Here is a 13,852-nt window from a genome sequence, read left to right on the forward strand (position 1 = left end):
CTGCATTCAGAGATTTCAGCTGTTGGGATTTCATGGCATCTGCTTTACAAATGTTTTAACTCCCACACATAAAAGTCATACTTGTGCACAGCTGTGTAACATAAAGAAAACAAATGATTGGAGGTAAAAAAAAAAAAAGATAGCAATACTTAAACTTTGACTGAGAATGCAGTTAATAATATAATTTATTATTTACTTTTTTACCGGGTAAGAACTTTTCAGCGAATGCATTTTACATAGAAACAGAATGAGTGAAATATACAAATCAGCTAAATTTGTATAGACATTTAGACTAAACAAGAACCTTATGAACTCAAATACTGTGTTGATTTCACACTTGTATTCCTTTTGCTTTTCTTTGTACGCTAATGGTAACTGTAAAATTTCAATTCATGTACACTCGTAAAAAAATTAATAAAGACATTTAATTTAAAAAAAAACAGAATGAGTGCAGTTAAGACTTATTTAGTTTGTGTATTTTTCATGGATATCAGACTGCCAAGGTTAAACCTCCACCCCTTACTACCTAGCCCCTCACCTTTTCTCACCGGATTTGGACTTTGGAGAGCTTTTGCGATCTCCCAGACGCTTGTTTTTGTTTATTTTTTTTACATCCTCCCGGAAGAGCTAATCTCTGACCGCCCAACCCCTTTCCAGCTGGCCGGGCTCCTGGAACTACCGTCCGGCCGTGCCTCCCCACATACCCACTGACATTTACACCAGGTTGCTTCAACAGCCCTTCACTCCAGAGCTCCGCTCTTTTGGGGATGGGTACGCCCTAGGGAGGGCAAGAGGTGGGGTGATTGCAGAAGGATATCTTCCTTGGGAACTGGGGGTTCCGGACCCCCCTACAACTCCTATTTCCCTTTGGTCTTCCAGGTGTACGTTTGATCACCTGTAGCTCCGGCCCCCAGCCATGGATCACATTGCTTTTTGGACTGTAGCATCTGGGGACAGAGGGCTCCCCCAGGATCACACCGGAATAGCCACCACTGTACTGCTGGGACTCTATGGGACAAAAGACACTATGCGGGGCGCCAGTCTGTCTGGAGGGGCGGGAATGGAGGGAGATCTGGGGATCTGATAAGGCTTTTTATCTTGATCAGTTTGTGTATAAAAACAGTGTGTTTCCACAATAAAGTTGTTCTTTGTGTTTCACATGAATACTAGTCTGTCTGGTCATTTGGGTGGGCTCCGCTATAATCACTTTCTCCACTACATACCATGTTCCAGGTATAGGAAGGACCCTTTGGCGGAGCTACCCAGTCGGGGTAGCCGGTATTTATCACAATTGGTGGCAGCGGTGGGATGCTTCCATCTACCTGGAACATTCAAACCACCAACTGAAGCCCTCTCGGATGGAGCAGAAGTACGCTGGGTTCAGGAAGAGTACACTGAAAGACTTGTTGGAAGCCCGGGGGTAAGTTGCCGGCAACAAGTCCAAGGCGGCAATCATAGCCGAACTCATGGAAGGTGATCGGGCTAGCGAGCCAGCTAGTGAGCCGGTAACAGCCGGGACAGCGAACAGCCCAGGGAGACCACGATGTCCGAACTCCAGAGAGAGATCCAGTCACGGCTTGACCTCTATGGAACTGCCCCACTGGAGGAGGTTATCACTCGGATAATCGCAGATGCCACCCGGGTCCGGATGTTGGAGATCCAAAAATCTATGGGGGGAGCCGTGCCAGACCCCCTGGATCCACCTCTCCGACCAAAGAAGCTACCCCATGAGGATTTTCGAGCCTTCAAAGACAATGAAGAGGAGATCTACAGCTACCTCCAAGTGTTCAAGACCCATTTCAAGTTGCAGGGTGTTGCCAATGCCGACCGAGTGACCCTCCTGCTTGGAAAGCTGTCCGGACGGGCCATGGAGGCTTTCAACACTGTGCACCCAGGAGACCGAAAGAACTATAGACCGGGTAAAGGAGCTCATACTTGCCCGCTATGGTCTCACGCCGGAGGGGCAGCCATTCACGGAGTGGACCCACCGGTTCACCTGGTCCTTGGACTCTTGGTTCACAGGCTGCCACGTAACTACCCTTGACGAAGCTATCCAGATCATTTTATTATTGGAGCACTTCTACAACCACTCCCCGGCAGAGGTACGGGACTGGGTTAAAGATAAGGGGCCCAAAACAGTCGACCAAGCAGCCGTCCTGGCTAATCAGTACTTGGATGCCTGGCATCAGACCATCCCGAAAGCCCCGACCAGTGACCCGCTCTGCTCCAACTTCTGCCTGCCCTCTGACACCTACCCAGTACCCCCAGACCCAACCGGCACCTATCCACCCCTCTGGGCCCAGTTCACCCCAGGGGTGCTACGGGTGTGGACAGGCGGGCCACATCAGACTGGACTGTCCAGCGCGGAAGCCACGGAGTCCCCCTTCGGCTCAGTGGACAAGTGCTCCTGCCGGAGGTTACCAAGCCGCTGCCCACTGTTTGGACGCAGAGGGCCCTGCAGACTATGCAGACTATGCCAGCTGGGCAGAAGAGGAGGTCGGGGTCCTGCACGAGGTGGACCCCGCAACCGGCGACAACCGCCTGCACCACCGCCAGGTCATCTGGATCAACGGCCGGTCAGCCCGGGGATTACGAGACAGTGGAGCCATGGTTACCCTTGTCCAGCCACACCTGGTCCCCAACTTGGACCAAACAGGAAAATACCTTACAGTTCGTGTGGCTGGGGGTAAAGTACTTCGGATCCCTACTGCACGGGTGCACCTGGATTAGGGTGTCGGTTCACGTGCTGTGGAAGTAGGGATCATGAGTCATCTGCCCACCGAGGTCTTGTTAGGAAACAACCTCAGCCACCTTGCTTCAGCCTTTGTGTAGGATAACCCCGCGGATGCTTGCCTTGTCACCACCCGCCAGCAAGCCAGACCACGGCACGCGATCAGGGGACCCAGGTAAGACACTCCGCCCCGACTCCTGCCCTGCCCAACCAGATTTCCTGGGTGTCTCCCACTGACTTCACCCAGGAGACATTGAGCGACTCGACCGTAGCTCCTTACCGTGACCGGGTAGGGACTGACTCCAAGGACCCAGGGGGGGACCGTTTTGAGTAGGAGAATGGGCTCCTGTACAGGATTGCCAAGAGAAAGAAAGGGCCATTTCCCAAGCGCCAGCTGGTGGTACTGCAGATGTATGGTACGACCTGCTGCATATAGGGCATGACATTCCCCTAGCAAGACACCTAGGGATCTCTTGGACCCATCATTGACTGACCCAGACTTTCTTTTGGCCAGGGGTTACAGGGGATATTAGGCAGTATTGCAGGACCTGCCACATGTGCCAGAGAGTAGGAAAGACCGGGGACCACTCCAAAGCCTTCTTACACCCCCTCCCCATCATTGACGAACCCTTCAGCTGGGTAGCTGTAGATATTATTGGTCCATTGTCCCGTCCCAGTCCCTCCGGGAAAAAGTATATACTGACAGTGGTAGATTATGCGACCCGGAGGCAATCCCTCTGTCCAATTTCCAGACGGAGACAGTGGCAGATGCGCTGCTCCGGATATTTACCAGAGTAGGTTTTCGAGGGGAAGTGATCTCTGACCAAAGAACCCAGTTCACTGCCGAGCTCATCCGGCAGCTATGGAGACTTTGTGGGATAAAACCCCTGTACAGCGCTTCATACCACCCCCAGACTAATGGGTTGTGTGAGAGGTTCAACTGGACCCTGAAGCAATTGCTTAGGACGTTCTCGGCCTCTCACAATAATTGGGAGAGATACCTGCCGCACCTCCTGTTCGCATACCGAGAGGTGCCCCAGGAATCCACTGGGTTCTCCCCCTTTGAATTAGTGTATGGCCAGAAAGTGAGGGGACCCCTAGACCTATTGAGAGCCCACTGAAAAGGATCAGAGGGGGAGGACGGACACTCTGTTGTGGGGTACGTTCTAGAATTCAGGGACCGACTGAAGGACCTCGCCAAGAGGGTGCAAGAGAACCTTCGGGTCACTCAAGGTAGGCAGAAGCTGTGGAACGACCGGAATGCCCTTAACCGGACCCTGGCAGTAGGGCAGAAGGTCCTGGCCTTGAAGCCTGTCAAAACGGACAAGCTACAGGCTTCCTGGCAGGGACCCTACCGAGTGGTAGATCAGTTGAATGACACAACCTGGTAGTGAAATGTTCAGATGACCGAGTTCGACGGACCTTTCATGTGAACATACCAGGAGAGGGCCGGGGATGTAGCCGCCATCTGTGCTCCAGCTATGGAGGACTCCGAGAGTCTTTCCATACCGGAGCTCCCAGGGCAAGATAGGATGCCCCCAGGCATATAGGACCTACAGCTGGACGAGAGACTTAGGGGCTAGGCAGAAAGAGCAAGTCCAACAGATGCTAGGGAGCCGGCAACACATGTTCTCCACTACCCCCGGGTACACCTTGGCAGCAGTACACTGAGTGGAGACCCAGGGGCAGGCGCCCCTGCGACAGTTGGCATAACGGGTTCCTGGGGAAGATAGGGAAAGCATGCACAACGAGCTCAGGGAAATGGTACCCAAGGCTCAATGACCGAACCACGACCGATGCCTACCCCATGCCCCGGGTCGATGACCTGCTAGACCGGATTACCCGTGGCAACTTCCTGACCACCCTCGATCTCTGCAAGGGATACTGGCAGATTCCCTTGGACCCCGAGTCCATCCCGAAGTCGCCATTCATCACCCCATGCGGCCTATACCAGTTTAAGGTCATGCTGTTTGGGATGAAGAATGCTCCAGCGACCTTCCAGAGGATGGTAGATCACCTCCTGGATGGCCTCCAGGATTATGCCTGCAACTACTTGGATGATATTGCGATCTACAGCGACACCTGGGAGGACCATCTGGTCCACCTAGGCGTCGTTCTAGACCACATCATAGCCGCCGGTCTGACCCTGAAGCCCAACAAATGTACGAAAGGGCGCTTGGAGGTCAAGTACCTTGGTGCAGAACCAGACATGGTCCTGGTAGGACTAGGTGCAGCAGTGGAAAAAGGAGCAGCGATAACTTGCGGGACACTTTGGTCCAAATGTGCAGTGCGAGTCAGCAGGGTTTGCAGGGCTAGTGCAATTTGATCCAAGCGGTGATCCTGTTCATCCATCCTGGAAATGATGGCAGGTAAAGGTGGATTATTAGCACCATCAGGATTCATGGCCCTTGCGTAATGTCAGGGTGCCAGGAATCAGACTGAGACGAGAAGTGCAAAAATAATCACACGTTTATTAATAGCAAAAAATAATAAAAAGTCTACAAGTCAAATAACAAGCCAGGAATCAAAACCAGAGCTGGTAGTCAGACGAGCCGAGTCAGGAGCCAAAGCGAGTAGACAGACGAGCCGGAATCAGGAACAAGGAGAACAGCAGAGTCAGGAACAAGCCAGGGATCAGGAACCAGGAGGGACGTCAAACAGCCAGGTAATACACAGGAGCTCTCACAAACAGGTCTGAGACAACGCAAGGGCAAAGCATACTGAACAGAGGCCCATTAAATAATAAGTGATGACATCACAATTCTGAGACTGCATCCTGTCTCACACGGATGATGTACACCAGTCTGGCCATAAAAGGAAGTGCAGGAAATGAGCAGCATCACACAGTATGCACCAGAGTCAGCAAGAGAGGTGAGTAAAATGGCTGCCAGCAGCACATGGTAAACAAAGCAGGGAAAAAACCCTGACATCGGCCAAGACTGAGGCAGTCGCAAACTGGCCAACCCCCAAGACCAAAATCCAAGTCTAAGCTTTCCTAGGGACCGCAAGGTACTACTGCAATTTTGTCCCCAACTACAGTGCCCTGGCCAAACCCCTGACCAACCTAAACCGAAAACGGTTGCCCCGACAGGTCCTGTGGTCCCCAGAGTGTGAGGCCACCTTCCAAAGCCTCAAGACAGCCTTGATTTCTGCCCCTATCCTGGCCGCTCCTAACCCAACCAAACATTTTTGTGTCCACACAGATGCCTCCATGTTCGGGTTGGGAGCAGTACTGAGCCAGGTGGACAACAGGGGGCAGGACCACCCCGTACCCAATATCAGCAGGAAGCTGTTGCCCAGAGAAGTAGGCTACGCTGCGGTGGAGAAAGAGTGCCTGGCCCTGAAAAATCTTCAGCCATACCTGTACGTACGGACCTTCACTATCCTCATGGACCCCAACCCCCTGGTTTCGCTCAACCGAGTTGCTGGGGTCAATGGACGCCTGCTGCGGGGAAGTTTAGCCTTGCAGCCCTTTAACTTTACCATCCAATACAGGCCGGGAAAAAGCAATGGAAATGCTGACTGAATTTTTCCAGCAAACTGAATCAGAATAGCTCCTCGGACAGCCCCAGGCCAACCCGTGTGTGGATCTAGCTGGGTCTGCCGGACTCACCGGATTTGGACTTTGGAGAGATTTTGCGATCTCTCAGACGCTTAGTTTTGTTTATTTTGTACGCTTTACATCCTCCCTGAAGAGCTGATCTCGGACCGCCCAACCCCTTTCCTGCTGGCCGGGCTCCTGGAACTACCGGCCGGCCGCGCCTCCATGCATACCCACTGACATTTACACCAGGTCGCTTCAGCGGCCCTTCACCCCAGAGCTCCGCTCTTTTGGGGATGGGTACTCCCTAAGGAGGGCAAGAGGTGGGGTGATTGCTGGAGGAGAGCTTCCTTGGGAACTGGGGGTTCCGGACCCCCCTACAACTCCTATTTCCCTTTGGCCTTCCAGGTGTACGTTTGATCACCCGTAGCTCCGGCCCCCAGCCATGGATCACGTTGCTTTTTGGACTGTATCTGGGGACCGAGGGCTTTCTAACGACACCCTGGAAGTGCCGCCGCTCACCCGGGATCACCCCAGAAGCGACACCACCATACCGCTGGGACTCTATGAGACAATGGACACTATGGGGGGCACCAGCCTGTCTGGAGGGGCGGGAAATCTGGGGATCTGATAAGGCTCTTTATCTTGATCAGTTTGTGTATAAAAACAGTGTGTTTCCACAATAAAGTTGTTCTTTGTGTCTCACCTGAATACTAGTCTGTCTAGACATTTGGGTGGGCTCCGCTATAATCACTTTCTCCGCTACACAGCGGCATGTTCCAGATATAGAAAGGACCCTTTGGCGGAGCTAGCCAGTCAGGGAAGCCGATATCCGTCACAGTATTTATTTCAGAACTTGACAAATTTGTTTAAATTCTAAAATGCAGCCGAAATGTATGAGCCAGAAATCATTGGGTGGACACATATATAAAACCCAAACATGACAATTAAGGTATTTCAAATCACTGCAGTGATTTGCAATTGTAATGTAACCCTTGTTTGCCAAGAATATACAGGGCAATAAATGGGTTAAATCACTGCTGCCAGCCACACTTGCAATGGATATTTGCTGCTGTTTGGATTCCAGGTGATCAAAAATATTTCAGGACACCCTAAAGTGAGGGTGGATCACCTGTTAGACAGATAAAGCGATATTAAAAAGGGACAGTCTACTCCAGAATTTTTATTTTTTTAAAAGATAGATAATCCCTTTATTACCCATTCCCCAGTTTTTAGTAGGCGCTAGGTGGACTCCACTATCCCATACAAAATGAGTCTGGACAGGGTGTAGGAGCATGTATACAGTGCAAACTTGTGTTCTCCACAGCAAATGTTGCCAGGAAGGTGGCAATTTTAAAGTAACCGAGTAGGGGCCGATTAATTCTTTGCAACATTATAAAATGTTCTCATAATTTTAAATGTTACTTATGCTATCCAAAGTACAAATAAATGGAATAACTTAGGGTCTGATTATCTATCCCTCACCAGATCATACTTGGTTTTTCACCCTGCGAGTTACGAGATGTCCCCTATTGCAGGGCTTGATCAATATACAATTCCAACTGTCTGGCTCCTTAAAATATGCCTGGCTCCTAAATATTTTTACTGGCTCCTAATTTCTAAACATATTTGTCAAGCACTGTCCTATTGAATATATGAGACTATTTCATATACGACCATGGAACACCCATGTTCAGCCAATTTTACAAAAAGACTACAATAACGCTTTTGTATTTTGTACTTATAAATACGGATTTCTATGTGTCTTTTGCACATCTAGTGTACTTAAATTACAATTTACACTGTGCATATTTAATACAATTTAATTCTGTGTAATTTACGATTTTTGATACACCTTATCATGATACATTTTTCCTGTGTATTTTTGGGTGAATGGTTATATTATTCGTTTTGTATAGTTTTAAAATGTAATTTTTATTGTGCACTTTTGTAATGTATGCATCTCCTTTCCAGATGAAAATGCAGTATACGCCCCTTAGGGAGATATCCTGTTTTCAGAGTAAAAAATGGCTTTATAGAATTCCACCAGAAAAATAGAAAGACTGGAGCACAGTCTTAAATATTCTCGCCAGCCCAGACATCTATAGATAATTGACCTCTTAATGTGACAGAGACACTGAAAAAATTAATACTAGCTAATTAATACTAGACCAAGGACTTACAGGGTACTTCCTACAAAAACTGTCACTTAATGACCAAGGACGTACCCTGTACGTCCTTGCTGTTTTCAAGCACTGGAAGCGATCGTGATCGCTTCCAGCCGCTTTCAGGTTATTGCAGTGATGCCTTGATTTTGAGGCATCCTGCAATAACCTTTTTTAAGCATCCGATGCAAAGAGAGACACTCTGTGGCCCTCTCTGCATCGGCCAGCGATGGTGTCAATCTTTGGTGGGTGGGAGCCATTACAAGAGGCAGATGGGAGGCCCATCTCTGGTGCGACTTCCTGATCCTGTTCCTTAGTGTCCAGGGGCGCGCGAGGGGTCAGGGGGGCGGGGCTCGGGAGCGCATGCACATCAACGTTAAGCCTAAGGAGGGAGAGGGAAAGGGAGAGGGGAAAATTTTGGAAAAAGATCCGGGAGGGGGGTATTAAGGGGGGGGGGGCAGCTACACAACAGAAAACGGCCTGTTTGGTTGTTTGTTTGTTTTTTAGAAAAAAAGGGGCACATTTTTAGTAAACTGGGTACTGGCAGACAGTACAGGTCGAGGGGGAGGCTTAGAGAGCTGTTTGGGGGGATCAGGGAGGTTAGGGGGTAATTGGGGGATCCTACACTTCACATAAAATATATATATATAAAAAACATCTTTAACCCCTTAAGGACCAGCGACGTACCCTGTATGTCGCTGGCCTTTTTTTGGGACTTGATTGTTTTATAGCGCTGCCTTGTCACCAGCGTTGAGACTGCTCTATTCCACAAAGCCTGCTGGAGGGAGTGCATTAATAGAGTGTTCTTGCTAGACGTGTGCTATTATGTCCTGAAAAACCCCTTAACAACCAGTGACATACAGGGTACATTGTGGTCATTAAGGGGTTAAAAAAAAACACCTTTATTTTTTAAATTGGCAGACTTTCTGCCAGAACTTAAGATGGCGGTGACAATTGTGGGGTGGGGGAGGGAAGAGAACTGTATGATGGGGGTCAGGGAAGGATCAGAGGGTGGGATGTGTCAAGTGGGAGGCTGATCTCTACACTAAAGCTAAAATTAACCCTACAAGCTACCTAATTAACCCCTTCACTGCTGGGCATAACACAAGTGTGGTGCACAGCGGCATTTAGAGGCCTTCTAATTACCAAAAAGCAATGCCAAAGCCATAAATGTCTACTATTTCTAAACAAACAGGGGATCCCATAGAAGCATTTACAACCATTTGTGCCACAATTGCACAAACTGTTTGTAAATCATTTCAGTGAGAAACCTAAAGTTTGTGAAAAAGTTTGTGAAAAAATTATTGATTTTTTTTTTATTTGTTTGCATTTGGCGGTGAAATGGTGGCATGAAATATACCAAAATGGGCCTAGATCAATACTTTGGGATGTCTACTAAAAAAATATATACATGTCAAGGGATATTCAGGGATTCCTGACAGATATCAGTGTTACAATGTAACTAGCGCTCATTTTGAAAAAAAAAAATGGTTTGGAAGTAGCAAAGTGTTACTTGTACTTATAGCCCTATAACTTGCAAAAAAAGCAAAATTTAGAAACTATTTAACATGGGTGTTTTTTGGTGGTTGCAGATGTGTAACAGATTTTGAATACTGGCTTACCTTTTAGCTGGGTGCCAAATAAAGCCAGACAGATGGTCCTATGGAGAACACAGGTTACTTTAAATTTTACCTAAAAAAAAGTGTATGATTATATATGGTATTTCTTGGAAAAGTGAACTTATGCTGAATGTGGAACCACAAATTATTTTTGATATATTCCAATTGTCTTGTTTATCAGGTACCCTATAGATTACACACACACAAAAAAAAAAAACACTCTGCAAACTAGTTATTTTCGAAAAAGTGTTTGGTCTGTTAAAAAGTAAGAGAATTTTTGCTGTTACCTCACAGAAAAGAAATGAAAAGGACAGGAAACCCCAACATTTTATTTCATAATTTGAATAGAACATACGATTTTAAACAACTTTAGAATTTACTTCTATTATCTAATTTGCTTCATTCTCTTGTCATCCATTGCTGAAAGAACAGCACTGCACTACTGGCATTTAGCTAAACAGGCAACAAACTCCCACTAGTGTGGGATATGTGCGTATTCTTAACCAACAAATGATAGCAAGAGAACAAAGCACATTTAAAAACAGAAGTACATTTAAAAGTGTCTTAAAATGACATGCTCTTTCTGAATCATGCAAGTTTAATTTTGACTTGCCTATCCTTTTTAAACTATAAACAGACTCAGGACAAGGGTCGAAGCGGCATAGCAGTGAATGGGTTAATATTTCTGGAATAGTTGAAGTCTTACTTGTGATCTCATTTCATACTCTGTTACTACTACAGTATTATCATTTCACCTGTGTCATACATTTTCAGACTTTGTAATGGGTCACAGGAGTATGTACAGCAATATGATAGCATGAAGTGGAGAAAACTTACAGGAACTCTACAGCAGTGATTCTATTTAGGTTTCAGGACACCCCTATGTTAGTGTGCATACCTGTTAGATATAATAAGATAAAGCAATATTCTGCATAACGCAGTCTAGGACATGAACATAATGTAAAGATTTTGTAAACACTAATTGTAAAAGCTCTTCAGTACAGGTACAAAAGGTTGAGACTCAGCTCTATAGACTGTAAGTTGCTTATGATCACTAGCCGGACTGGCTATTATTATTTTTTTAAGAACTCTATCGACCTATAACTTAATAAAACTGTACAAAGACAGAAAACATCACACGTTGAAAGAAGCAGACGTCAGAGCAGAACGTTTCCTGGCACAGTGACTTTTGTTTCCCAGAGAAATATGGGCAGGTGGAGCTGCCCATCTACCAAGTGAACTCGGATTCATAAAGGGGGTGGACTACACTACACTCCTTACCTCCGTGAACCTGCTGGCTGCTGCTGAACAACACGGCTCCCCACACAAGTACAGCGGCAGTGAGGCTGACCCAGAGTCCCATGTTGCGGCAACATAGACAGTTCCGACACCAAACTCCATGGGATCTCTGTGAAGTTCCGACCCCTGACTGCCCCCGATATGCTGCCTGTGCCAACTGGGAGTGCACGCACTGCGCCGTGACGTCACCGTACTGAGGTAGAGCAGGACAGGAGCCCTGCAAAGTGTGAGGTTGTGTGGGGGCTGGTGTCTGTGTGCGGGCACTGTCGGGGGCTAGTGAGGTTGTGTTACTGCGGGGCTGATATCTGTGTGCGGCACTGTCGGGGGCTAGTGTCTGTGTGCGGGCACTATCGGGGGCCAGTGAGGCTAGTTAGGTGCGGGCACTGTCGGCCCGGGGGCCAGTGAGGCTGTGTTAGTGCGGGGGCTGGTGTCTGTGTGCGGGCACTGTCAAGGGCTAGTGAGGCTGTGTTAGTGCGGGGGCTGGTGTCTGGCCGCGAGCTCTATTGGGTGCACAGTAACCATCCTGGTTTGCACGGGTCAAAAAATTAAAACTAGTAGAATTTTTATAATTTAACGCTGTTGTTTTAAATATCACTTTAAAGTTCAGTCGGTTGTGGCTCTGTGGCAATAAAGTGGTTATCTGGCGTCGCGTCGTTTTAATAGACATCTAATAATGTTTATTTTTAATGATTTTCAGATTAGTATTCTGTATGTCACTCTTTTTATACATTTAAAGGTGTCATGAGATGCAGGACATATGCAGGACACAGCAATGATGGTACAACTCTATTTTATTACAGAGCATAGCAATACACATCCAGACAGGTTGATTGTACTAAACTAACTGCGACACAGACACCGGACCTAAGCCCCGCCCACCAGCTAGTGACATCACATCCTGCTATCATCACATCTTCCCCTTTTTCAAAGGCAAAGCATACATTCACATATATTAAACAACAAGGTACACCAACAGGGTATACACAACATTTTGTTTTAGAACATTATAAAAAACAGATAGATTAGAAAACATGAACAAACAAATTACATCCTGACTTGGACATCGGGGTAGACTACCCTAGTCCACAGTGACCATGGGATTATTCTGCCCATACTTCCGGTCACTGTTCTAGCTAAAGTCAGTCCCTGTATCGGGCCGGAAGCCTCACCACTCTTCCGCTTGATGTAACTTTGCATGAATTGTCCTCTGATACAGAAGATGGTGAACAAGAGTCTGCTGGAGGCAAAGATATATCCCCGCTATGATCTTGCTGAGGGGAAGGCACCTCTCTTAGAACAGGAGATCCCACCGGCGGTGGTACTGAGGTATCCGGTTCCAGACTCTCAGGTACAGGCTGAAGATGTCTTCGGTTACGGCGTGTAACCGTCCCTCCCTCTGTAAGGACTGTGTAAGACCTTGGTTCTGGAGAGCGGCCCACTACCGTAGCAGGCGTCTTCCATTTCTTCTCATCATCCAGTTTAATTCTGACACTTTGGCCCGCTTTCAGTTCCTGTAAAGGCCTGACAGAATGTCTCCTGTCGTAGAAGAAACGATAACCCTTTTTGGCCTCTTCATCCCTCCTAAGGACTTCGTCCCGAGGAACAGGGCCAGGCGGCTTGAAGACACCCACTGAGGGTAAAGTGGTGCGAATCTGGCGTCCTAGCATCAGCTGTGCCGGGCTAAACCCGGTGGCTTGAATGGGCGTCGCCCTGTATGACAAGAGGGCTAGGTACGGTTCAGATTGCTTTAAGATGAATTTTGTTGTTTGAACTGCCCTTTCAGCCATTCCGTTGGCCTGCGGATAATGTGGACTTGACGTGGAATGTACAAAATCATATTCTCTGCTGAAGGCACTGAACTCTGTAGAAGCGAACTGCATGCCATTATCACTCACCAGCTCCATTGGAATGCCCCAGCGGGCGAACAAGCTCTTCAGGCGAATGATAACGGCCTGACTTGTGATATCATTCAGGGGTGCTATTTCCAAATACCTGGAATAGTAGTCGATAACAACAAGAAACTTTTTCCCGTGCAGTTCGCACAAATCAGCAGCTATTTTCTGCCACGGCCCCGCAGGCAGCGGAGTAGACATTAAGGGCTCCCTTCTCTGAGTAGGCCGGCGTTCCCGGCAAAAGGCACATTTAGACACGTGATTTGCAATGTCGGAGCTGATCCCAGGCCACCACACAGCTGTAGCTGCTCTTTCTCTGCACTTTGTAATGCCTAAGTGGCCATCATGAATCCTGTTTAACATCTCCTTCCTCATGCTGACAGGAATTACAATACGGTCTTGGAACAGCACCAACCCCTCCAGCTCCGTGAGCTGCGACCTCTCTGGCTGGTAAGCATTTAAAGACATCCAGGCTGCCCGGCTCTCGGGCCAGCCATCTCTTATGTACCTTATAACTTCTTGCAGATCTGTGTCCAAATATGTCTCTTTCTTTATCTCTTCCAGTTTCCTTGAAGAAATGGACTTAGAGGCCAGAACTGAATCAA

At 47.8% G+C, this 13,852-nt stretch overlaps 1 protein-coding gene across 1 annotated transcript in view; it reads right to left on the reverse strand.

The window, feature by feature from the left end:
- Window positions 1-11,511, reverse strand: part of LOC128648546 (chondroitin sulfate proteoglycan 4) — a 108,788-nt gene extending 97,277 nt beyond the window's left edge. Inside the window, exon 1 of the mRNA XM_053701276.1 lies at window positions 11,338-11,511. Coding sequence (XP_053557251.1) covers window positions 11,338-11,419 — 82 coding nt within the window. The 5' untranslated portion in view covers window positions 11,420-11,511. The remainder of the gene's footprint in view (window positions 1-11,337) is intronic.
- Window positions 11,512-13,852: the final 2,341 nt, after the last annotated feature.

The sequence above is a fragment of the Bombina bombina genome, chromosome 2 (genome assembly GCF_027579735.1).
Source record: "Bombina bombina isolate aBomBom1 chromosome 2, aBomBom1.pri, whole genome shotgun sequence".
Taxonomy (NCBI): domain Eukaryota; kingdom Metazoa; phylum Chordata; class Amphibia; order Anura; family Bombinatoridae; genus Bombina; species Bombina bombina.